The sequence below is a fragment of the Pistacia vera genome, unplaced genomic scaffold (genome assembly GCF_008641045.1).
Source record: "Pistacia vera cultivar Batoury unplaced genomic scaffold, PisVer_v2 Contig68, whole genome shotgun sequence".
Classification (NCBI taxonomy): Eukaryota; Viridiplantae; Streptophyta; class Magnoliopsida; order Sapindales; family Anacardiaceae; genus Pistacia; species Pistacia vera.
In genome coordinates, this window is record NW_022196534.1 from 20,971 (window position 1) to 46,407 (window position 25,437).

The 25,437-nt window shown below is 34.2% G+C and overlaps 3 protein-coding genes across 5 annotated transcripts; 2 read left to right on the forward strand and 1 right to left on the reverse strand.

Annotated features, from left to right (window-relative positions):
- Positions 1–778: 778 nt before the first annotated feature.
- Positions 779–9,028, reverse strand: LOC116113500 (mitochondrial adenine nucleotide transporter ADNT1-like). 2 transcript variants are annotated; one of them, XM_031399653.1, is made up of 10 exons: positions 8,742–9,028; positions 8,338–8,386; positions 8,086–8,253; positions 5,755–5,764; positions 3,234–3,248; positions 2,974–3,024; positions 2,312–2,424; positions 2,066–2,179; positions 1,435–1,776; positions 779–1,231 (listed from the first exon to the last, which is right to left on the reverse strand). In XM_031399653.1, exons 1-10 carry the CDS (start codon positions 8,900–8,902, stop codon positions 1,148–1,150), a joined length of 1,107 nt encoding a protein of 368 aa, XP_031255513.1. In that variant the 5' UTR covers positions 8,903–9,028; the 3' UTR covers positions 779–1,147. The 2 variants fall into 2 exon arrangements, with proteins under 2 accessions (XP_031255513.1, XP_031255512.1); XM_031399652.1 differs by lacking the exons at positions 5,755–5,764; positions 8,086–8,253; positions 8,338–8,386; positions 8,742–9,028 and adding exons at positions 3,466–3,514; positions 3,870–4,155 and having other exon boundaries at positions 2,974–3,011; positions 3,218–3,381.
- Positions 9,029–15,179: 6,151 nt separating this feature from the next.
- On the forward strand, positions 15,180–20,034 carry LOC116113512 (protein ENHANCED DISEASE RESISTANCE 4-like). The gene is made up of 5 exons (XM_031399665.1): positions 15,180–16,057; positions 16,332–18,723; positions 19,036–19,096; positions 19,186–19,409; positions 19,740–20,034. Exons 1-5 carry the CDS (start codon positions 15,943–15,945, stop codon positions 19,792–19,794), a joined length of 2,847 nt encoding a protein of 948 aa, XP_031255525.1. The 5' UTR covers positions 15,180–15,942; the 3' UTR covers positions 19,795–20,034.
- Positions 20,035–21,859: 1,825 nt separating this feature from the next.
- Positions 21,860–25,292, forward strand: LOC116113468 (protein trichome birefringence-like 23). 2 transcript variants are annotated; one of them, XM_031399626.1, is made up of 4 exons: positions 21,860–22,364; positions 22,471–22,501; positions 22,924–23,215; positions 24,252–25,292. In XM_031399626.1, the coding sequence occupies exons 1-4, from the start codon at positions 22,115–22,117 to the stop codon at positions 25,032–25,034; spliced, it is 1,356 nt and encodes a 451-aa protein (XP_031255486.1). In that variant the 5' UTR covers positions 21,860–22,114; the 3' UTR covers positions 25,035–25,292. The 2 variants fall into 2 exon arrangements, with proteins under 2 accessions (XP_031255486.1, XP_031255487.1); XM_031399627.1 differs by having other exon boundaries at positions 22,471–22,524; positions 22,926–23,215; positions 24,252–25,291.
- The last annotated feature ends 145 nt before the right edge of the window (positions 25,293–25,437 follow it).

Here is a 25,437-nt window from a genome sequence, read left to right on the forward strand (position 1 = left end):
TGAGAGTGAGAGGGATTTTATAGAGAGGAGACCAAAAGTTCAAATGGTGGTAATAGAGAAAATTTTCACCATCGAAATCAACTTTGGTTAGTAACATAACATTAACTTTGGACGGGAAAAGTGATATTTTGAAATTTTTTGGGTGGAAAGGTGTCTTTAAGGCAAAGATTGCGTGGGAAAAAATCGTTTACTCTTAGACCATCTCCAACCCATTGCACCAGATTGGTGTGTCTATTACATCTCTAACCCATTGCATCAAATATTACACCAAAAAGAATATAAATCTTATTATTATTCTGATATAACAACACACATACAGGAATCAAATAGCATTTCACACTGTTGAGGACCACCAGAATAGATGAAGTCAGAAACATTAATAATCCAACTGCTTGATCAATCAAAGAAATTTCCATCAATCTTCCAGCAAAAAGCCAAAGTCCTATCTGTATAGTATCCAGAAACATTTTGGTTGCGTCTACTATCGTTTCCAGTGTCATTCTCCGATTTCCTTCTTTATTTTATCTCGTAAAATGTATTATACTTGGATACCTAATAAATCGAAAACTCACAAAACATGAAAAAAGTTGTTTCCTATGTTTTTTGTTTTCAACTCCATTCCCATATTTTTATCATAAAGAAAATGAAAACAAACATGTCCCCTTTATTATCCTTCTAATATAATGATCAAGAAGAGGAATCATAAAATAGATCACCTATCATGTCGTAAAAAAATCAAAGGATTCTCGAGAAGCCCAACTTAAAGCATACACAAAAGTTCGCGGAAAGAAAGTGTTATGGAACCAAATAAGTTCAAAGAGCATTAGATTCTACTAACAAACCAGTCACAAATAGACATGGGAAATAATTAACTTCAAACTCCAAACAAAACTACTGGGTTGCATCTGCTGCATCATTTCCTCATAAATACTTTATTGCATGTATGAATAAATACTAAAAACTAAGTTGAGTTTAGATCCTGATAAATAGGTATAACCAGGGAGGGATATCAACATTGACCAAATATGGGATTCTAAATTTTCCCCTACATCCAAATTAGATAATACCTGACAGTTCCCTTATAATATTCTAATTGCTTGCAGAATGAACAGAGAAGTTTTTGAAAATCATGGAGCACCTCTTTGCTTCAGTCAGATATCCTCATCTCAACTCCGAGAACATCCTTCACCAGTTCATATGTCACAAATGCAATGGCTATGGAAGGAACCACCTGAAGGAAATGCAGAAGAGCATTATATGTTTTTGCACACCAGATTACTTAGAAACTATGGCATGAAATAATTTACGCTAGAACAGTGAGATGTGAACTAATGCCATGCAAATTACCAATTAATAGATATTTCTCAAACTGATGATCGAGTTGAACAATTTATCAAATGAAGCTGATTACTAAGTCTAAGCTATTATACTGACCTTCACTGAATTAGGCACCAAACCCTTGTATAATGCTCCAAACCCCTCGTGCCGAACTGTTTTCCTAAAAGTATCAACCATGCCAGTATATTCAACCTTGCTCTTTCCATCCCCAGTCACAACAGAAGCAGCATCTTTCCAGCCCACCATCTGCATTCTTCTTCGAATGACATCCAAAGGATAAGCAACTGTCTGGCCAACAGTTCCAGCAGCAGCTCCACATGCAAGCCTAGTTGTCACACCCAACTCATTGTTCTCATCAACTAACCCAAATGCTTTAGATTTGATCAGCCAATCTTTCAGAGATTCATAAACGGCAAAATTGAGACCCACATATGGTATCTGTAAACATCATAGAATATAATAAGACCCCGACATAAAGAAATGAGGATGACAAGGATTTTTATGAAATATAGAACAACATAAAAATAATTTTCCAGTTTATGTTGAAAAGACACAGAGCATAGTCCTGCCCCATCAGAAAAGCAACTCATCACAAAAACAGAAGTCCACATGCATGAACCATGTAAATGTAGACTTCTATAATGCAAATGCACAAAAAATATGAATGTAACAAAATTTTAGTTAATATTGCAACATGTCCTCCAATAAAAGCACGACATTTACTTACAACTCCAATGACAGAAGGAAGCCATCCTTTGTACAAAGCCCGGGGACCTTCTTCTCTGAGGACTGTTGACAGTGCATGGAAGATTCCTCTATACTGGCGAGGTGACTTGTCTGTCTGTGAAAACACATGGACAAAGTTAAACCATCAAAATGTTTACATGAGGGGTGAAAATTTTGTATACCAGAAAGAGTAGATTAGGGATCAAACTCATAAACTCACTTTCCGAATGGTAATTCCAAAAAATACCTGAACAGTTAGCCGACCTCGTACCATGTCCATTGGGTAAGTGGCTGACATGGCAATAATTCCAGCACATGCACCAGCTCCAAGGCGTAGTACAGGAGTGAGCTCCGCCTCTTCTGCAAGAGAAACAAAAAAATTACTATGAAATCTCGCATCATCTTTCTCTCTTTGTTTCTTTCTTTCTCCTCCTATAGTCTCATTCTTTGTTGACCATAAGCCAAACTACAATCATTAATGGGGGATATCAAGACAGCAAAGAAAAACAAAAAGATTACATGCAAAATATAAAACACCTTTCGATGAAGGAAATCCATAAGAAAAGCCAACAAAAAATATAGCATAAAAGATAAGATCCATTCCCAAAAACTCATTTTGTGACTAAAAATCTTATATATGTAAGTTCAGCTTAAACAATATCAAAATATTCTACACTCACACATACACACACAAAACGTACTGATGCACAAACAAATCATTTACACCAAACCCGCTACATTATGTCAATACATATGCACCAAACTCAACATCAAAAAAACAATTAAACTTTGAAACTGAAGAATAGCAATTGGTTATAAACGTCGTGAGAGTTCACAAAATGAATTCAGAGCAATGAGAGAGGTAGAAGAAAGAAAGTAAGAAAGAAATTGAGAAAATAGGATTCATACCATTTCCAGATTGTTGGCGGTAAAACCATAAAATACCCCTATTTACAAAAAGTAAGAAGAGAGTGTTAATTTATCAAATCGAATGGACAAGTGCTACAAATTTCTAATGCCTACATAATAGTTTCTAGTTTCTAGTTTCTAGTAAAAGATGAAAAAGCATTTGCATCCTAAATACTAAAACAAATGCCACTATAAATCAGTAATAATATACTAATCCAGAGGAAAAGGAAGCACCAGAACATACTTAGATGCTTCCTCATAACTAAAGAACTTGACTGCTGAGTTTGGAACAATGCGAGCACAATTAGTGCCATTGCCTTTAAACAACCCTCTAAAACCCTCAGTTCTCCATATATATTTCAAGCCCTGAATTGTTCCATTGTATTTTATACTATGAGGATTTTGAACCTGCATATTTCAGAACCAAATTCTATTACTCTTAACAAATATAAGATAATATAACTTAATAGACAAATTATAATGATAAACTACCTGCAGCAAAATTTTCAATCTCTCCAAGGGGGCAACAGCAGTACGCGACCTACAACAGATAGTCGATTAAGATAAAATTCGACAATCGAATTGCTAATTATAATATTTAAAAAATTCACTACAAGTGTGCATTTTACAACAGTTAAATTTTGTGAAGGCAATGTGAAGTGATCACTACGATTAAGTATGATATTTATGAAACATTAATTTATATCTAGCAATGCTACAGTTAAATAATTTACATAGTAAAAACAAGAGCAAGTTTAATGAAAAACCGAGTAGAAATATATTCATAAAAACTGAAATTATAAATTTATTGAACAATAAACTCAACAACACTGTCATGAATGAATAAACTTCGTAACAAAAACAAGGAAAATAAAAATAGATCAAAGGAGACTCACACTCCACCGGCGATGCCACCGGCGACGAGAGACTTGGAGATAGAAAGAAGCGCGTGGCTTGGCGCTTTCACTCCTTCACTGGCGAGCTTGGCCTCTTCAGCAAGATTCACGATTGTCGAAACCGCGGCCTCACTCCTCTTCACATCTTCTCTGGACGCCATCCTTGTTCCAATAAAAGTAAAAAAGAAAAAACACAGACCTAAGCTCCTTGGTCAAACTCACGGCGTTGACCGGTGGCCGGCGATCGTTGTAATTTTTTTTTTATTTTTTTTGATTTAAAACGGAGTTATCATTTGTTGAGGTTTCAGAGAGACACCAAGTGAAAGTGAGGGCGGAGGCGCTGTTCAAACACAAAAAACATTTCGCATAGGTTTATATATATTTATATCAATAATATAAAATTTATTTTTTTTCTTTTATTTAAAAAGGAAAAGGAAAATAAAACAGAACTCAGTTGTACTATCGACGCGCTGGGTTTGTGAGGGTATAATTAGGGTAAGGGAATTTAAAACAAAACAAAAGTTTTAAGTAATTTTATTTTAATTTTAGGTTCATTTCATTGGAGGCAGTTGGATCTAGGGTCCTTTCAAATCATCTCGTGTATCATAATTCATGGGGAGAGTGTGACAGTCAAGTCAAGCTAATATTTTTTTCGGATAATTAAAATACATGACATTTTATACAACAATGTGATGTCTCGGTGATTTGTCCATTAACATATTTATAAATTATTATATAGGGTAAATGACTTTTTCTCTACCAAGGTTTGCCATAAAGATACTTTTTCATCTAAAAAGTTTTAAAATATTACGTTCTCATCCAATGGTTATATTGTATTAATATCTAAAATATATTTCACTTTCTCAACGGACATTCGACGAGTTACTATAAGCCAGAGTTTCTCAACAGACGTTCGACGAGTTACTATAAGCCAGAGTAAAAGGATTTTTTATAGAATGGAGGCTAACAGATTGACTGGTGGCGACCGATTGAATATTCGTGATTGGAATAAACTGAAAGTTAGTTAAGAACAGGAAACTAGTTTTGTGGTGGCCGATAATCGATGAGAAATCAAGTGTGAGGTGAGAGAAATTTTATAGAGAGAAAACCAAAAGTTCAAATGGTGGTGATAGAGAGAATTTTACCGTCGGAATCAACTTTGGTTAGTAACAGAGCATTAACTTTGGATGGAAAAGTGATATTTTGAAACTTTTTGAGTGAAAAAGTATCTTTAAGGCAAACATTGGGTGGGAAAAAGTCTATTACTCTTAGGTCATCTTCAACCAAATATTACACCAAAAAGAATATTCTTTAGAATGTTCTTTTTCTTTTTCTTTTATTATAATAATCAGCAATTAATCTATTTCACTCATTATTCTTGTATATATTAATTAAATATTGGAAATGATATTTTTATTAAATAATAATTACTTTGAAAATTATACTAATTTAATAAAATTAAGTATTTATTTAATCAACTAAACATTACATTTAATATAGAAAAACATTACATCTAATATAAAATGATACAAAAAAAAAAAACAACAACTACACAAAAGTAAAATTCCATATTGATAGTAATTTAATTTTCCGAATTAGTATATTTTTCCTACAAATGATCAATTAATGCATTTCGAAGAGTATGGTGAGCCTATGTATCCTTGATTTGTCTATGTCGAGCAAGAAAATTTTGAAATCAGACATTTTCATCTACGACAATTTCAACTTCGGGAGTTTGCGCTTCCATCTGATTCTCAATCGATGCATCAACATTACGATCATCCTCGATTGTCATGTTGTGTATAATAATACACACAATCATTATATCATGTAATACATTTTTTTTCCTCAAAAATATGTCGGTCTTGCCACAATTGCAAACCGCGATTGGAGAACTTCAAACGCACGTTTCACGTATTTTCTATATCCTTCTTGTTTCATTGCAAATAATTTTTTTTGGGACCACGTGAATCGCGAATTATATAATTATTATAAATATTAATTTAAATACAAATAACAAAATTTAAATATTTTTTTTTACTGTTTGAACAAGTGGTACTGTAGATGAGCTCCAAATTGGTGCAAATATTGGCGCTGGTTGAGGTAAGTTTCACGCTATTTTGGAGATGCCCTTAAGTATATCATATCTATTTAAAGTTGTGTAATTATTCTTCAATAAATCCATAGTTAGAGTCTTGGTGTATTCCCACTACTTGGGAGTTTGTAGCTTCATGTTCTATATCATTCTTCGATAGACATTTTTTTCACCCTTATGGTACAACTTTGCTATCAATCACTTTCAAGTATTTTACCTTGTAAGAAATCTCTGACGCAACACTTCGACGCTTTGCCTAATAACATAATGTTAATGACTTTTTTCCACCCAAATAATAGTTCATTGACACTTTTCTACCCATAAATTTTTAAAATACTATTTTATTACCCAAATTTATATTCTGACAGTTAACAAAGAGCAAACTCAATTTAGATTGTTGATACTTTTGAAGAGAAGAGGTCAATAAGTCTTTGAGTAGTGGAAAGTTAGATTTTGGTAGTTGAGATTTATTGGAATTTGACTTGAGAAGGGTGGCTGCGTAAATCTTAATAGCTCGATTGTTGGCAAGAGTAGGGTTTGAGGGGTTTTGGTGAGTGATGATCGGGAAAGAAAATAGTGGTGGTATGGGGTTGCAACGATGCCAGAGTCAGAAATAAAATATAAATTTGGATAATAAAATGATATTTTAAAAATTTGTAAGTGGAAAAATATCATTAAACCATTATTTGGATGGGAAAAAGTTGTTTACTCAATAACATAGTGCTTGTATTGCTTTTTGCAATCCCGTTTTCACGATTTTTGCTGCGCCAATTCATTTGTATTACAGGGATCTCATAGAAATAAATGAAATAAACTTTGATATAATTATAATAAAGAAAATAGAAAAAAATTATTGAATATAATGTGCTTATAAAAAATTTCCATAACAAAATAATTAAAATACTCTTCTCTATATATATATATATATATTTTTTTTTTTCAATTGTATGAAAATCAGCCTAAATCGTTTCTTTACCAAGATTAGGGCAAGGTTTTGTTCAGTAAATCATGGGTAAGGAGGACCTTAGCATAAATTCAATAACGATTTTTAATGGTACAAAATGTGATGGGCAAGTGGCAGAGTTAGTTGCCGCTAATGGTGAATATGAAGATTTGCTGTCTGTCGATTGGTCTATTTGACATGGGTGATGGTAGCTTTAGCATAAAATGTGTTGAGATAAGCATTTCCTCCTTTCAAGGGCTTATCTGGAGGGTCATGTGTATGTCACTGTCGTTTAACTGGAAGCCAAACTTATGGGCAATTTCGAGAAATAACCATCTGCTCGACAGCTCCACATATTTTTTTTCTTCCATTCATGTCTTTGTCCAAATCCAACAACAAATATATTGACACGTGGCCAAAATTAATGCCAAAAATGGCTATTTTTCAAAGATTTCTTTTAGGATACGGTGTCATCCACAAACACAACCATCTTTCTTGGATTTTATTTGCCTTCATTTTGACGATTCTAATTATTCACAATTCCATTAATTTAGCTTTACACTTTGCAATATACGAGAAAAACCAACAATTCAAGCCAACAAAAAATATAGCATAAAAGATAAGATCCATTCCCAAAAACTCATTTTGTGACTAAAAATCTTATATATGTAAGTTCAGCTTAAACAATATCAAAATATTCTACACTCACACATACACACACAAAACGTACTGATGCACAAACAAATCATTTACACCAAACCCGCTACATTATGTCAATACATATGCACCAAACTCAACATCAAAAAAACAATTAAACTTTGAAACTGAAGAATAGCAATTGGTTATAAACGTCGTGAGAGTTCACAAAATGAATTCAGAGCAATGAGAGAGGTAGAAGAAAGAAAGTAAGAAAGAAATTGAGAAAATAGGATTCATACCATTTCCAGATTGTTGGCGGTAAAACCATAAAATACCCCTATTTACAAAAAGTAAGAAGAGAGTGTTAATTTATCAAATCGAATGGACAAGTGCTACAAATTTCTAATGCCTACATAATAGTTTCTAGTTTCTAGTTTCTAGTAAAAGATGAAAAAGCATTTGCATCCTAAATACTAAAACAAATGCCACTATAAATCAGTAATAATATACTAATCCAGAGGAAAAGGAAGCACCAGAACATACTTAGATGCTTCCTCATAACTAAAGAACTTGACTGCTGAGTTTGGAACAATGCGAGCACAATTAGTGCCATTGCCTTTAAACAACCCTCTAAAACCCTCAGTTCTCCATATATATTTCAAGCCCTGAATTGTTCCATTGTATTTTATACTATGAGGATTTTGAACCTGCATATTTCAGAACCAAATTCTATTACTCTTAACAAATATAAGATAATATAACTTAATAGACAAATTATAATGATAAACTACCTGCAGCAAAATTTTCAATCTCTCCAAGGGGGCAACAGCAGTACGCGACCTACAACAGATAGTCGATTAAGATAAAATTCGACAATCGAATTGCTAATTATAATATTTAAAAAATTCACTACAAGTGTGCATTTTACAACAGTTAAATTTTGTGAAGGCAATGTGAAGTGATCACTACGATTAAGTATGATATTTATGAAACATTAATTTATATCTAGCAATGCTACAGTTAAATAATTTACATAGTAAAAACAAGAGCAAGTTTAATGAAAAACCGAGTAGAAATATATTCATAAAAACTGAAATTATAAATTTATTGAACAATAAACTCAACAACACTGTCATGAATGAATAAACTTCGTAACAAAAACAAGGAAAATAAAAATAGATCAAAGGAGACTCACACTCCACCGGCGATGCCACCGGCGACGAGAGACTTGGAGATAGAAAGAAGCGCGTGGCTTGGCGCTTTCACTCCTTCACTGGCGAGCTTGGCCTCTTCAGCAAGATTCACGATTGTCGAAACCGCGGCCTCACTCCTCTTCACATCTTCTCTGGACGCCATCCTTGTTCCAATAAAAGTAAAAAAGAAAAAACACAGACCTAAGCTCCTTGGTCAAACTCACGGCGTTGACCGGTGGCCGGCGATCGTTGTAATTTTTTTTTTATTTTTTTTGATTTAAAACGGAGTTATCATTTGTTGAGGTTTCAGAGAGACACCAAGTGAAAGTGAGGGCGGAGGCGCTGTTCAAACACAAAAAACATTTCGCATAGGTTTATATATATTTATATCAATAATATAAAATTTATTTTTTTTCTTTTATTTAAAAAGGAAAAGGAAAATAAAACAGAACTCAGTTGTACTATCGACGCGCTGGGTTTGTGAGGGTATAATTAGGGTAAGGGAATTTAAAACAAAACAAAAGTTTTAAGTAATTTTATTTTAATTTTAGGTTCATTTCATTGGAGGCAGTTGGATCTAGGGTCCTTTCAAATCATCTCGTGTATCATAATTCATGGGGAGAGTGTGACAGTCAAGTCAAGCTAATATTTTTTTCGGATAATTAAAATACATGACATTTTATACAATCAATGTGATGTCTCTGTGATTTGTCCATTAACATATTTATAAATTATTATATTTAAGTATAGGGTAAATGACTTTTTCCCTACAAAGGTTTGCCTTACCAATACTATTTCACTCAAAAAAAAGTTTCAAAATATTATTTTCTCATCCAATGTTTATATTCTGTTAATATCCAAAATACATTTCACTTTTTCAACCAACGTTCAGCGAGTTACTATAAGTCAGGGTATGAGGGTTTTTGTAGAGTGGAGGTCAATAGGTCAAATGATAGTAACCGATTGAATATTCGTGATTGGAATCAACCGAAAGTTAGTTAAGAACAGAAAACTAGTTTTGTGGTAGCCGACAATCGGTGAGAAATCAAATGTGAGAGTGAGAGGGATTTTATAGAGAGGAGACCAAAAGTTCAAATGGTGGTAATAGAGAAAATTTTCACCATCGAAATCAACTTTGGTTAGTAACATAACATTAACTTTGGACGGGAAAAGTGATATTTTGAAATTTTTTGGGTGGAAAGGTGTCTTTAAGGCAAAGATTGCGTGGGAAAAAATCGTTTACTCTTAGACCATCTCCAACCCATTGCACCAGATTGGTGTGTCTATTACATCTCTAACCCATTGCATCAAATATTACACCAAAAAGAATATAAAATATTCTTTTTCTTTTTCTTTTATTGTAATAATCAACAATTAATCTATTTCACTCATTATTTTTATATATATTAATTAAATATTGGAAATGATATTTTTATTAAATAATAATTACTTTGAAAATTATACAAATTTAATAAAATCAAACATTTATTTAATCAAATAAACATTACATTTAATATAGAAAAATTTCTTCTAATATAAATGATACAAAAAAAAAAAAAAAAAAAAAAAAAACAACAACAACACAAAAGTAAATTCTATATTGATAGAAATTTAATTTTCCGAATTAGTATATTCTTCCCACAAATGATCAATAATGCATTTCGAAAAGTATGGTGAGCTCTGTATCCTTGATTTGTCTATGTGAGAAGAAAATTTAAATCAAACATTTCATACTATGACAATTTCAACTTCGGGAGTTGGCGCTTCCATTTGATTTTAAATCGATACATCAACATTACGATCATCCTCGATTATTATGTTGTACATAATAATACACGCAGTCATTATATCATGTAATATATTTTTTTTTCTCAAAAACGTGTCGGTCCTCCCACAATTGCAAACCGCGATTGGAGAACTCTAAAGACGTTCCACATCTTTTCTACATCCTTATTGTTTTATTGCAAATAAATTATTTTTTTTGACCACGTGGATCGTGAATTATGTAATTATTATAAATATTAATATAAATAATAATTAAATTAATTTAAATACAAATAACAAAATTTAAATAAAAAAAAACTATTTGAACAGTGCCATGCCAAATTGGTGTGCATGAACGTGGCATGTAGATGGGCACCAAATTGGTGCAAAAATTGGCTCTGGGTTAGAGGTAAGTTTCACGCTATTTTGGAGATGCCCTTAAGTATATCATATCTATTTAAAGTTGTGTAATTATTCTTCAATAAATCCATAGTTAGAGTCTTGGTCTATTCCCACTACTTGGGAGTTTGTAGCTTCATGTTCTATATCATTCTTCGATAGACATTTTTTTTTCACAATTTCCCCCTTATGGTACAACTTTGCTATCAATCACTTTCAAGTATTTAACCTATAATAAATCTCTAATGCAACACTTCACTGCTTTGCTTAATAACATAAAGTTAATGACTTTTTTCCACCTAAATAATAGTTTAATGACACTTTTTCACTTATAGACTTTTAAAATATCACTTTATTACCACATTTATATTATAACGGCTAACAAAGAGCAAACTCGGTTCAGGTTGTTAGGGTTTTTGAAGAGGAGAGGTCAATAAGTCTTTTAGTAGTGAAAAGTTAGATTTTGGTGGTTGGGATTGATTGGAATTTGACTTGGGAAGGGTGGCTGTGTAAATCCTAGGGGTGTTCAAAAGAACCGGTTGGAACAGGAACTGGCGGGTGCCCAGGGTTTGGTTCTGGTTTCTTTCCAGAACCGACCGTCAACGGGTAGGTTCCGATTCCAAATTTTTGGAACCGTTATTTTACGGTTCTGGTTCCGATTCCTATACTTAGGAACCAGAACCAGAACCAGAACCAGAACCAGAACCAGGAATCAGGAATCAGGAATCAGAAATCAGGAATCAGGAATCAGGAATCAGGAATCAGGAACCGAGACTAATATAAAATAAAATTAAAGATTAGGGTGATTAATACAAACTTTTGTAGAAAAAGTAATGTGAATACATTTATATTTATATTTCATAACATTTAAAGTAAGTTGGTTTTATTTTTGAGAATCTACCTTTACAAAGTAATGGAGTTTGTAATTTTAAATTTATAATTTGTAATTTTATTTTTGTTAACAAGTGCCAGGGGAGGGGGGGTATTTGTAAGTTTTTAAGTATTTTTTTGTCATTTTAAAAACTTTTGGGGGGTCATGTAATTTTACAAGGTACCCAGAATCCGAATCCGAACCGTTGTTACAGATTCTGATTTTGGGTACCTAGGAACCAGAACCGTCGGTTTTGGTTCTGGTTCCAAATTTCAAGGAACCGTCGGTTCCAATTTTTTCAAAAAATACAGAGTACCCGGAACCGAACACCTCTAGTAAATCATAATCGCTCGATTGTTGACAAGAGTAAGGTTTGAGGGGTTTTGGTGAGTGATGATTGTGAAAAAAAATTGTGATGGTATGGGATAGCAACGATGTCGGAGTCGAAAATGAAATATAAATTTGGATAGTAAAATGATATTTTAAAAGTTTGTACGATTTTTGCTGCGCAAATTCATTTGTATTACAGCAAAATGTGATGGCCAAGTGGCAGAGTTAGTTGCTGCTAATGGCGAAGATGAAGATTTGCTGTCTGTCAATTGGTCTATTTGGCATGGGTGATGGTAGCTTTAGCATAAAATGTGTTCAGATAAGCATTTCCTCCTTTCAAGGGCTTATCTGGAGGGTCATGTGTATGTCACTGTCGTTTAACTGGAAGCCAAACTTACCGGCAATTTCGAAAAATGACCATCTGCTCGACAGCTCCACATATTTTTTTTCTTCCATTCATGTCTTTGTCCAAATCCAACTACAAATATATTGACACGTGGCCAATATTAATGCTAAAAATCGCTATTTTTCAAAGATTTCTTTTAGGATACGGTGTCATCCACAAACACATCCATCTTTCTTGGATTTTATTTGCCTTCATTTTGACGATTCTAATTATTCACGATTCCATTAATTTAGCTTTACACTTTGCAATATAACTGGCCTGGAAACGATCTGGTCATTTTCAGCTGTTATCTTAGTTATATCAAACCATATAAATATTGTATCTTTTTATATTGTGTGATTATATTCCTATATTATTAATTTCAAATATATACTTTTTGTTATACGATCTCTTAACATACACAATGTTTGGAACTATCATTGTAGCATTTTCTTACTATAGATATTAGTAAGAGGGGAATGAAATAAATCTTTATTAATTCTGCCTAGAAGGGAAAAGGAATATATATGGAACCCGTTTCATGTTTTCTTTCGCTACAAGTTGAAGCTGTAGTTTTCCTGGTTTAAAATAGAAACAGAATTTGTCTAATGGAAGGTGATGGAACCAAAGCATACGTGTGCCGTCTTGATTGTTCCAGAAAACGAAGCCATGGCCACTTTTAAATGGGCTGATTATGAAAAAGGAAGTCTTGCTAAGATGTCTTATTCATGGCATCCAATGCAAAGCTCACAAATATATAAGATAAATACTTGGTGCTTATCAGATTTGTGTGCGTCTTAGTTCTTACTGTCGAATTGAACCAACAAAAAATCTGTTTTAGCTAAATCGGGAAAGACCCAAAAGATTACTAGAAGATTATAGAAGAATGAAAAAGAGCGAGAATATATGAATGACATATAAGTGTAAGCTAACAGAGCAATTAAGAAACTATTTCTGGGTGGTGGTTCGATACGGATTCTTATTTGTATTATCAAAGATACCGTGAGTTCTTATATCTCCTCAATTATGAATAAGGGTAATCATTGAAACTCTCACTTGATCAATAATTTTAGCGTCCCAAAGGATTAGTTGAGATATTATCTCAATCAATTTCCTTAAATGTTAATTATCATTAATCAATGGTCGTGAAATCATGTTACAAAATTATTAGACTGTGTTTGGTAGAGTATTTAGAATTGTATTTTTGAAAAAGTGAAGTTGAGTTATTATTATAAGAATAAGATTTGAATTAAAAAATGTGTTCGGTAAATTTTTGGAAAATATTTTTTGAAAATATTTAACGTCGTTGACGACCAGATCTAGCCATCAAACTACCAAATCTAGCTCGTCGTGCGCTATTATGATAAATTCTAGCCGCCTTTCGACTGTGGTGACAGGCTGTCGAGAATATATGGGTGGGTGAAAGTGATTTTGTCACTTTATAAACTTTAATCGTTGAAGGTGTTTAGTTAAATTAACAAACATAGATAATTAAAAAAATCTAAATATTTTGAGTTTAATAAAATAGAGTTTGAGTTTAAGAATATTGAAACAAATATATATATTTTGAATATGATTAGATTGGACAGGATTTTGAATAATGTAACAAACACAGTCTTAGTATTTTAGTACGATTAATGTCCCTTATTGGGCTTGAGCCCATCTTTATAAAAGGCCTCTGACCCACCATTCTCCAATATTGAGTCCATTCAAATATTGATAAGAAAGAAGTCTGTCATGGCACATTTTGACCACTGGATTACTTAATCAAAACGGGTATATTATACTAACCTTCAGATTGCGCTTGCAATGAACAGGAGGGTCTTAGTTGTTTGCCACATGATTAGTTCTGAGACTCGCAACACAAAATGCCAGCCTTTTCTTTCCTTTAAAACGTGAATAATGAGATCTGCTGTTGGCAAGAAGCCAAGAACAGCTCGTATTTTGACATTTACCTAGTGTCCTCCCTCAACTTTTTTTTTTTATTTTTTTTTTATGGAGTGTTCGGATTTGTTTGTACGTCAGGACTCTGAAGTTGACGACCAAATAAGTCACTCAACTTGTGAAGACTCGAATTCAATAAAGTTTATAAAACTTCATTTTGTTCTTTTACTATCAAACTTGTTAGATAAGAAATCAACCCCATAGAAAATTTCAACACCGTAGAAAATTTAATTATATTCGTGATAAAGACTGCAAGATAATTACCCTTGTCAATTAAGCAATTAAAAGAAGGATGAATTTACTAAATTGATTGGAGAAAATGAAATATAAATCAGTAAACTAAACAAGCTTTTCTGGAAGCTGACCCCCCCAGCCCACCCATTGATTATCATATGTCAATTATAATTTAATCAATCTGCCTGCGACAAAGTCAATTTACTTTAATATAATCCAAAAAAAAAATAAAAAAAATTTGGTGCAGGTGAGTCTGTTTGCATTATAAGATTCTTGAGAGAATGTTAATGAGCAGCAAATCTTGGAGCCTGAACTCATTTGACAATATTTAATTATTCAATGAATATTTAAATATGTTTTTAATTCATATACAAATTTACTGATAAGTCTGATACACTGGAAAGGATCCTTTAAAAAGTATTTGACATGGTCTTGAGCTTCCGTGATTCTCTGCCACAAGTTTATTTCAAAAATTCCAAGGCCCAAGCAACCAAAAATGAAAAATCCCAATCACAGTGTGTAAATGTCTGTCTATTTTCTTCAATCCTCAAGGCGAGTCCTGCCTTTCGTCAACACCAAACACATCACTGCTTTTTCAAAAACCAGCTAGCATACAATACAAAGCCTTACCTACAGTATTTGTTATTCAAATTACAGAAAGTCCAATATGTTACCGTCTAACTCACTCCTTGTGTTAACCATACATCTCACTTTCCTGTCCATTTTCCAGGAAAATTGTTGGTAATTGTGTAGGTTATTACTTCCCTCCAAACTATTCCTTTTATGGGAAACTAAAGAATCTTAGTTTTTTTTTTTTTTTTTTTTCCTCTCTCTATATATATTTTCTTATCGTTTTCTCTGCCGAGAAAACAAAAAGCCAAAAAAGAGACAAGTTTGTTGTTTGTCTTCTTGTTTATTGTAAGTCACGGTCCAAGTTTCTTAAATCTTAATTGGATTTGTAATCATGTCATATTCCTGGTTTTGTTTGTCAAACAAGAAAAATGTGGGAAATTCATTCAAACCTCAATGTTCACAAACAAAAAGAAACTCAATATAGAATCTTATACATGTCAAAACTTTTTTTTTATACACTTACTTTTAATGTTTTGAGTTGTTTCTGTTGTCGGTTTCGAAGATTTGTTTTTTTGATCTTATAGTAGAAGAGGTCATTGTTATGTTATTGTCTTAAGTGTTTGTTGTGAACTGAGGTTGTTCATACTCGTTACAGAATTTGATCCGTTTTAAGATTTTGGGTCGTCATTTTTTATGCGTTAAAATGGCTGAAGCATCCAAGATTCGGCTAGTTCGTTGCCCAAAGTGTGGGAATTTGCTTCCAGAGTACTCGGACTACTCTGTATATGAGTGTGGAGGATGTGGTACTGTTCTTAGAGGTAAGTGTTTCTCTATTTCTTACCATTAACGTTTATTTTTCGTAGTTTTCTTTGCTTTGTTTGTTTGGCTGAGAAATCAAAGGAAAATGGAAGAAAATTTACTATAGTTTTGACATCTGTCTGTTCCATGCTTTGTTCTTTTCGATTTGGACTGATGTCTCCAACATGTTGTGAAGTTTTGCTTTTGTTTATTGTTCTTTCTTTGGTTTCTAAGAAAAGCCAACCAGCCAATTGGGCTTATGTGTGAACTTAAGTTGTTGTGTTGATGATGCAGCGAAGAAGAAAGTGTTGGCAAGTGATGGATTGTGGGAGAGATCTGATAGGGAAAAGAATGTAGAGAGTGACGCAAATCTTGAAACTGTGTCACAAAAAGCGAGTGGTAGTTTAGGCAATTCCTCCGAGACTGAGAAGGAGGGTGATGGGGTTGAGGTCAGTAGGAGAAAAGATAAAATTTTGGTAGAAGGAAATGTTAATTCAGTTAGTGTTTCTTCTTCAAGAACAGAAGACAAAGAGGTCTTAATTGTTAATGAGGAAATCGATGCTGGGGAAGATAAAAATGGTTTGAGACTCAATCAAAGTAATCCTGAGATAGAAATTGAGAATGTTGATATACCCGTTCAGTCTCCGAAGCACCCAGTTGACGTTTTGGTTGGTGGAGATGATCAGGATTTGAACTTGAATAGGTCTAATTTTGTTAATTCTAGTGTGGTAAAAGGAATTGGAGAAGTTTCAGCCAAATCCAAAAATTCTGCAGAGCTCATGAATTCAAGGGTGGTAGTGGACAAATCAGGTGTAGAAAGAGTGGGGTTTTGGGGTTTTGATGAAGATGCCAGAGAAGTTTCAGTTCAATCCAAAATTTTTGCTGATGCAGGACCTTCAAACTACAAGCCTAATTCAGCCCATAGGTATGGTAAACCAATGAAGAACTTTGGGTACCAGGATAGGCCTAATATAGTTGAAAACTTAGAACCGAACCAACCTGAAATTCTTAGGAAGTTGAATGAGTTGAAGGAACAAATCAGTAGATTAGAGGATAAACCAAAAGAAACAATTCTAGATGACAAGAAAATGGCTCCTCCTGAGTCTAATTGTAGGCGTGCTGCTCTTAATGTTTCAACTCAACCATTTGCCAGGGGTAACCATGTCCCAAGACCGCCTAATTTCAGACATAGCCGTGGACCTGCTCCTTTTATGAATGATCATGACTTGGATTTGCATAACTTCTATGCTCCTCCGAGGCATGCCCCAACTATGATCCCAGGGTCCAACTATGAGAATTATTTTCAGTCACAAATGCTCCGGTGGCCGCCCAATCAAACATCCCTCCAATACCCGCAACAACTACCTCCTGACTACATTTCAGGGCGGTACATGGATTTCAATCATGATGTTCTCGTATCCCATTCACAGGAACCATTTTTTCATCAGCCTGCATGCTCATGTTTACACTGCTGCAACGAAAATTGGCAAGTTCCTCCAAAAGCCACTGGCTCTAGTTTTAGCAATAGAAGGTTTGTAAAGGACCAAAGGAGATCCAATTCCTACCATCATATCAGATCTGTTACACTTGGTCCAAGGAATTATGATCCTCTAGGTGCCAATCCTCCTCCATTGCACTCTCAAGATCCTCAGTCCCACACAAGATGGCCAGCTGACATTGATTCAGATGTTGAAGGTTTTTATCACAGTCGTCCAAGAAGAGTGGTGGCAGCCCATGGGAATAGGCGGCTTTCTCGTCCCATAGCAGGTGGTGCTCCATTTATAACATGCTCTAATTGTTTAGAGCTGCTAAAATTGCCAAGGAAAGTCATGAAAATGGCAAATAATATGCAGAAAATACAATGTGGTTGTTGCTCAACTATCTACTCAAGTGAAAAGAAGAACAAGAGTCTCATAATTTCTGTTGCTACCAAAACTGAGCGGATATCTGGCAAAGCTGATGATGGTCCTTGTGGCCTATTTAACAGAAACATAATTTCTTATGGTTACTCAAATGCTGATGGCATGAACTCCTGCTCTGTTGATTTTGATAATGCTGGTTCTTATTTTCACTCTGCTGATACCAAACAGAATTTCCAATCAGGAGGCCCAATGTTGAACTTGGGTGAATCTGAGAAACTGCAAGGCTGTTCATCTTCATCTTCTATTTCTACTGAGGAAGCGAAGAGCCCAGATAGTGTAATTGTCCACAGAGATGTTTCCAATTCTTATGAGCTGCCTTCCAAAGAGAACATCTCGCCAACAATTGCGGGTTCAAATTTCAGTGATCATCTTGATGATTTCTTTTCTATCCGTTCAGTGAGCAATACTGGGAGGGGAAACAGGAGTAAACGGTTAGATCAAGAGAAAGTTATCCTTAACAATGTTTCCTGCCAACATTCTGGTGAGAACGATGCAGCAATGGAAACTAAGGTGCAAGTATCTTTCAACGAATATGTGTCTCATGACTCTGATGTAAGCAGAGAAGAAGACCAACCCAGAAACAAGAAGGGGCAAAAAACCTTCTTGATAGGTCTTATCAAGAAAAGCTTTAGAGATTTCTCAAGATCTAATCAAAACAGTGGGAATGAAAGACCTAATGTTTCAGTTAATGGGCAGCTTATACCAAATCGTTTGGTTAAGAAAGCTGAAAAGCTTGCTGGTCCGATTGAACCTGGAGATTACTGGTGAGTTTATTGGGTCACATAATGTTTTTAATTCCTTAAATATATTTTTCAGTGTGCTTAACTTTATTAGTATATATCTTCAGTGTAAGGTGAATACACAGTGCAATTAGGAGTGAATTACTTCTTTACTCAAAAATGAAGCATGTGTATATTCAAAATTGGTTGTCTAATTAAGGCATAATCAGAAGATTTATGATCATTCTGAGTAACTGCGTTTATGATGCTGTCAAAGAATGTATGTGTGATATTCTCTTAGTTTTCTTTTGATTAAATTATATGGTTGTTCTTATAATTCCTATCTGCATTCATTAGGTATGATTTTCGAGTTGGTTTCTGGGGTGTGGTGGGCCAACCTTGCTCGGGCATACTTATTGTGAGATCAATTGAATTCTTGGTTTATAATTTTTTATTTAGTAACAATGTCACGTCTATATATGCATAAATGTTCCTGTTGTTCTGCAGCCATTTATCGAAGAATTCGATTACCCCATGCCAGAAAATTGTGCTGCTGGAAACACAGGTGTATTTGTAAATGGTAGAGAGCTTCATCAGACAGATTTGGACCTACTTGCTAGCAGAGGACTACCAATTACGAGAGATAAGAGTTACATTGTTGAGTTTTCTGGGAGAGTTGTGGATGAGGACTCTGGTAAAGAATTAGATAACCTTGGCAAACTCGCTCCAACGTAAGTCTTGCGATCATTAACAAGTGATTATAATATGCCCTTGAAACTTTGTTAGGAAGTATGCAACAAAATCTTACGAGTACTGAATCTATGAAAAACATATCAACATTTTAGGTTCCCAGTTTTTAGAAAATCATATATTAGCGTAATTAGATAAATCCAATTAGCCAGCTGACTTACAGTTCAGTAATTTTCATTTCGTTTTGAGTAATATTCTAGTGACCGCATATTTTCATGGATAGATATGCGTTAGGTTGTAAAATTTACTTTCAAAACCACCATACTTGTTTTCTCACTGATAAGTTGTTTAACGTTGGCACTTGTGAACAGAGTTGAGAAGATAAAGCGTGGATTCGGCATGCGTGTTCCCAAAGTGACCTTGTAATTCAGCTATACAAAGCTTTTGTAGCGTCTGTTTCTTGTAATAATGTAAACAATGGGGCAATTCCCCTGCACATTATCAGTATGTACTATGTCCATATCTTTCGTTTCATGTATTTGTAACCGAAAAAGCTCAATGAGTAGTATACATGCTTGTTTATAGATTTGTGGATACTTGTGATCGATGTTATCTCCAGACAATACTTACCTTTCGGATCCATTTTGTGCTTGCCTAAATTTGATATGAGAATGGCAGATTGGTACTAGTTAATTTGTGTTGATTGTTTAATTCCGTGGTGACAACTCAACTAAGTAGCCTGAACTTGCACAATAGACATTGACTTGAATTCTTTAATCGAAGTTAAAAATGGTGAGAGCCAGAGAGGAACTGTGGCTTGAGACTCTAATTACTGAAATACAGTGACAAGGAAACAAACATGAGGTTGGTGGCTCATCTTACATCACTAAAATAAATAACCAGATAATAGGACAAACAAAGTCTTACCATATTGCATTTAAAAAACATAAACATGAGAAAGAACTTGAAAGAAAGCTATTAGAAACAAAATAGAACAAGAGATTGATTGTTTGAGTAGGTCAACATTCTCATTTCTCAATACAGTTATTTGATTGCTGCATTTTTTTTTTTCTGTGGGAAGACAAGGGGTCAATTTCGAAAGGGTGATTGATTCTTTGTTGTGCTATCGCAGTTCTATAAAGGGGAAGTTTTGTAGATTGTGTCATTATCAGCCAACTACGCAAAAGTTGACAGGAAAATTCACAATCTTGGCGCAAATTTAGATTTGTGTTTGTTTGCAAAGAGTTGTAATTTATCAGTAGTATTAGTTTAATGTATGTTAACCCCTAGTCCTGTAGTCCGACAATAAGATTTTAACTATCTGGATAGGTTATCTAGAGTCCACAAAGTGATTATCGATCAAAATTGTGACCGATCTAATCCATTGAATTGGTAGGGTATGTAATAGACCTCAGTATTATTGGGTTACACAGACGCATTCAGGGGTCCTGCTGACCGCTGTAGCCGGTTTGAGCTTTTTCCATGTATAGCCGTTATAAGATTTCTTTAAGTTATTAATTCCTTATTGGGTTGGGCTTAGAAATAGAAATCCTTGTAAAACTAGGTTTTGTCACTTAAACCTAGTATATAAACATATTTTTCTCTTGTTATGAGTGTGATAGCAAATCATAGGACAATTCATTCATTTATTGTAAACGAGAGATGCGAGAAAATATTGCAATAATATTGACTCGGCTAGACGTAACCCATATTGGATGAACCAAAGTAAATCGCATGTGTTATTTTCTCTGTGTTTATTATTTGTGATTTGCTTTATTGTTGTTTTGTTCTCGTTGCTGTCTCTATTTCGTGACCTATCTAACCCATTGAATTTGTAGGGTATTCAATAGACCTTGGATATTAGTTGAGGTACGCAAAAACTGGCTCAAAGAGCCAGATTGTTGGAGTTATCAACTACTTCAGCATTATTGGGTTATATAGATGCATTCAGGGGTCCCGTTGTAGGCTGTTTGGGCATTTTCCATGTATAGCCGTTGTAAGATTTCTTTAAGTTATTAATTCCTTATTGGGTTGGGTTTAGGAATAAGAATCCTTGTAAAATTAGGTTTTGTCACTTAAACATATTTTTCTCTTGTTATGAGTGTGATAGTAAATCATAGGACAATTCATTCATTGTAAACGAGAGAGGCGAGGAAATATTGCAACAATATTGACTCGTAACCCATATTGGATGAATTAAAATAAATCGCGCGTGTTATTTTCTCTGTGTCTATTATCCCTCCCCCCACCCCCTAAAAAAGTTTGATACATAGTTACATACTAACTGTTATATTATTTGATATGCTACGTAATCATTATAATTATTAATTACTACTTTAATTGATATAAAAATGGGTAAATCTACGTTAATTAACCTATGATTATGAAAATGATTAACCAATCAAGAGCACACCTGTCGGCATACCAAAACCAATAAAATAAACAAACTAAAACTTAAAAAGAAAAAAAAAAAGGTGAAACACTACATCGATGGCCGAACAGAGACAGATTTAACACTCGCCTTCTTGCAAGAAGCAGACACTCACATTTATTGGAAGAATTCAATGTCAGTCACTTTGATCTACTTTTGTCAATTTTTTCTACAGTTTTGTATGCAAATACCAAGATTTAATTCAGTGCCCAGATTCAGTAAGTTATAGTGTGAGCCCAATTTAGTTTCAAAAACTTGCTTTAAGTGGGATAGATTGATTTAGAGAAGAGAAAGAGTTTGTTGAATCACTGGAAAATGAAGTTGAATTGGAAGCTATGTCCGTCTGTTAACAAATACAACCAGCTGCTTTTAAAATTAGCGGTTGCCATTCTCCTGATGGGTCTAGCTTTTAGGTTTTTATTTTTTAGCTCCCAAGAGTTTTCATCGCCTGATCTAGAGACCACGCCCGTTGTTGCTAAAACTGATGTGGCAGAAGCAACACCACCCGATAATTTTACTATTGATGTTTCAGAATATGAAGATCAGAATCTGGAGCCTGAAAAAGGTAACTATATTGGCTTCTTTGAATTGGGATTTTGTTTTTATTTCAATATAGCGTGCATGATAACAATTAATGAGCTGTCTCTTTTGTTGATGTTTCAATGCTTCAGAGCCGGATGATGAGAATGATACGCCTCAAAAAGAGAATGATACGCCTCAAAAAGGTAATGAATTAATCAAATTTGGTTTGTTGGGGTTGGGTTTTTGATATTTTTACATTTTTATATTCTGCTTTATTGTAGTATTGCAATGCTCCAGGTCATTAACTCAGCTGGGAGTGATACTACTATTATGATATCTCCAAACCAATAATTATTTTGTGATTGTAATTCTGATAATTGGGATGGGTTTCTCTGTTTATTTGTTTTAAACGTGATACTCATGAAGATTGGTAGTTGTGCAAATTTTTGTGATATGGCATTTTGTATTTATCCATTGCCATTTATTCTTATTTAGTGGCCCTTCTGCTTGGTACTAGAATCTTTTATTTTTGTTTAGTTTTTTGAGACTTATACGCATGTTGTGAGTTTCTGATTTGATTGAAGTGATTGGTGGTTGTTACCAGATAGCGGAGAAGAAAAGTGTGATATTTTCACTGGGGATTGGATTCCGGACCAATCAGGACCTGTTTATACCAATGCGAGCTGTGCCTTCATTGAGGGTCACCAGAATTGTATGAGAAATGGGAGGCCTGATACAGGGTATCTATATTGGCGGTGGAAGCCACGAAACTGCCAGTTGCCCCAGTTTAATGCAGAGAAACTTCTCAGCATGATGAGGAATAAAACATGGGCTTTGATTGGTGATTCAATTTCTCGTAATCATGTGCAGTCATTGCTGTGTATGCTCTCAACGGTACGTGGCAGATATAAGATTGTTTTAGCAAATTTGAATGTTGGCTTTGGATGGTTGAACAAGAGCCAAGCTTGGCTTTTTTCCTTCCATTGCTTAGTACTTTATGATGGAATTAATTCTTTACTTAGATGAGCTATTAAATTTGTGATGCCTAAATGTTTATTTCTCTAATCCAACATAGAGCACATTTATATAATTGTGATGTGAATGACCTGTTTAATGGTTTTTCCCTATTGTGATCTTCATGAAAGTTTTGTAATGGAGTTGTTGAGATACCCCAATATAGCAAAGAGCTTCTGGAAAAGCCCTTATGTATTAATATTATTGGTATTAGGAGACTCTGTTCTTTCAATGTCTTTTCACCACGTAAGCTATCATAAAGAATTTCTTCAACTGTTATGTTTTTCAGTTTTAACGAGTTGCTGTTGATTCCACCATATAATTTGATGTTGTATGATTGATCTTCAGTTGTTCCAAATTCCTATTTATCTTTTGAATGAGCATAAATAAAAGTGTATAATAAAGTAAGTAGTTGATCTGGTGCTATCTAGCCAGTGTTTGGGCGTGTGCCATTGTTAGCTCAGGTGTGTCACCATGTTTTAATCTGCATATTTGTCCATAATATCTTATTGTAAAACCTTGCTAGTCTCCAGTTTGTCCTGCTTTGTGATTGAAACAAGTAAATATAGGGGTTCATTGACTGATTGTTCAATTTGTAATGAAATGATACATTGCTTTGTCAATACGGAAGGTCTATGATATTGTTCATGCTAACTTCACAAATGATATTGACCCAAGTGATGTTGCGATTGTATAATGAATAATATAACTTGTCAGTTAATGTCTTTGAGACTTAGTTGTTTTCCCTGGTGAGTTGTGCAACTTGAATTAATGTTGATTGTTGTTGGTTTTGATTAATTATGCTCTCTTGCGGTGATTGGATAATATTTTGATTACACTCTTAACGACCATGTCCCAAGTTTATTACTTTTACCTATAAAGAAAACTTACTAGGTTGAACTCTTATCATCTTCAGGTTGAAAAAGCTGTTGAAGTTTATCATGATGAGGAATTCAAATCTAAAACATGGCAGTTCCCCTCTTACAACTTCTCCTTGTTAGTGGTCTGGTCCCCCTTCCTTGCTAAAGCTGCAATTTTTGAAGACATTAACGGTGTTTCAACATCTGAGGTTGAGCTTCATCTAGACAAGCTTGATAAAAAATGGACTGAACAGTACTTTAACATCGACTACATGATAATTTCGACTGGGAAATGGTTTCTCAAGTCTGCAATCTACTATGAGAATGATACAGTGGTGGGCTGCCATTACTGCCCTAAAAGGAACCTGACAGAGTTGGGGTTTGATTATGCTTATAATAAAACCCTCTATCATGTTATGGATTTCATAGCAACTTCCAAACACAAAGGGTTGGTTTTTTTCAGGACAAGCACACCGGATCACTTTGAAAATGGGGAATGGCATAATGGGGGTACTTGTAAGAAAACATCGCCAGTTAACGAAGGTGAGATTGAAATAAAGGACTTGCACAGGATTCTGCGCAACATCGAATTAGCAGCATTTCAGGATACAGCTGCAAAAGCAGTTGAAAATGGGGTAAAATTCAAACTTCTCGACTTCACTAATCTTTTGTTACTGAGGCCTGATGGACACCCAGGTCCATACCGAAGTTTTCATCCATTTGCTGAGGATAAAAATGCTACCGTTCAGAATGATTGCTTGCATTGGTGCTTACCTGGACCATTAGATGCTTGGAATGATTTGATTATGGAGATGATGGTTAATACATTAGAAAATTAACTGGAATTTAGATGATTGGAATCTGCCTTCTTCATTTGAAAGAAGCATTAACCTTAAGAACGTTAATGATGTCCGGTGATGAAAAGCATATGGATGATGAATTTTTTTTTTTTGTTTTTCTCTTCACTATTTTTGTATGTATAAATGCCATGTCATCTGTACCGAGATTAGTTGAATTCTGTGAGTAGAAATAGTTGATTTTAATTCTTGAAATTTATTCTTCATAGTACATTTTCTGGGAACATAATAGCTATTGAATTGAACATTATTTTATTTATTTATTTATTTATTATTTTTTGACATATCGGGAGTTCAATGATTCGTAGCCCATTTATGGTAATAAAAGGAAAAAAAAAAAAAAATGACGGTAGGACTGGAAACCAGCAACGGTCATTTCTTTTTA

Excerpts from the sequence above, each read along its gene's own strand:
- LOC116113500 (XM_031399653.1), bottom strand. The coding sequence starts at position 8,902 with ATGGCGTCCAGAGAAGATGTGAAGAGGAGTGAGGCCGCGGTTTCGACA. Across the intron at positions 8,387-8,741 it reads GGTGGCATCGCCGGTGGAGT|GTCGCGTACTGCTGTTGCCC; the intron begins GTGAGTCTCCTT and ends TATCTGTTGTAG. Across the intron at positions 1,232-1,434 it reads TGGTGCCTAATTCAGTGAAG|GTGGTTCCTTCCATAGCCAT; the intron begins GTCAGTATAATA and ends CATTTCCTTCAG.
- LOC116113468 (XM_031399627.1), top strand. The coding sequence starts at position 22,115 with ATGAAGTTGAATTGGAAGCTATGTCCGTCTGTTAACAAATACAACCAG. Across the intron at positions 22,365-22,470 it reads GAATCTGGAGCCTGAAAAAG|AGCCGGATGATGAGAATGAT; the intron begins GTAACTATATTG and ends TCAATGCTTCAG. Across the intron at positions 22,525-22,925 it reads GAATGATACGCCTCAAAAAG|ATAGCGGAGAAGAAAAGTGT; the intron begins GTAATGAATTAA and ends GGTTGTTACCAG.
- LOC116113512 (XM_031399665.1), top strand. The coding sequence starts at position 15,943 with ATGGCTGAAGCATCCAAGATTCGGCTAGTTCGTTGCCCAAAGTGTGGG. Across the intron at positions 16,058-16,331 it reads ATGTGGTACTGTTCTTAGAG|CGAAGAAGAAAGTGTTGGCA; the intron begins GTAAGTGTTTCT and ends TTGATGATGCAG. Across the intron at positions 19,097-19,185 it reads CTTGCTCGGGCATACTTATT|CCATTTATCGAAGAATTCGA; the intron begins GTGAGATCAATT and ends GTTGTTCTGCAG.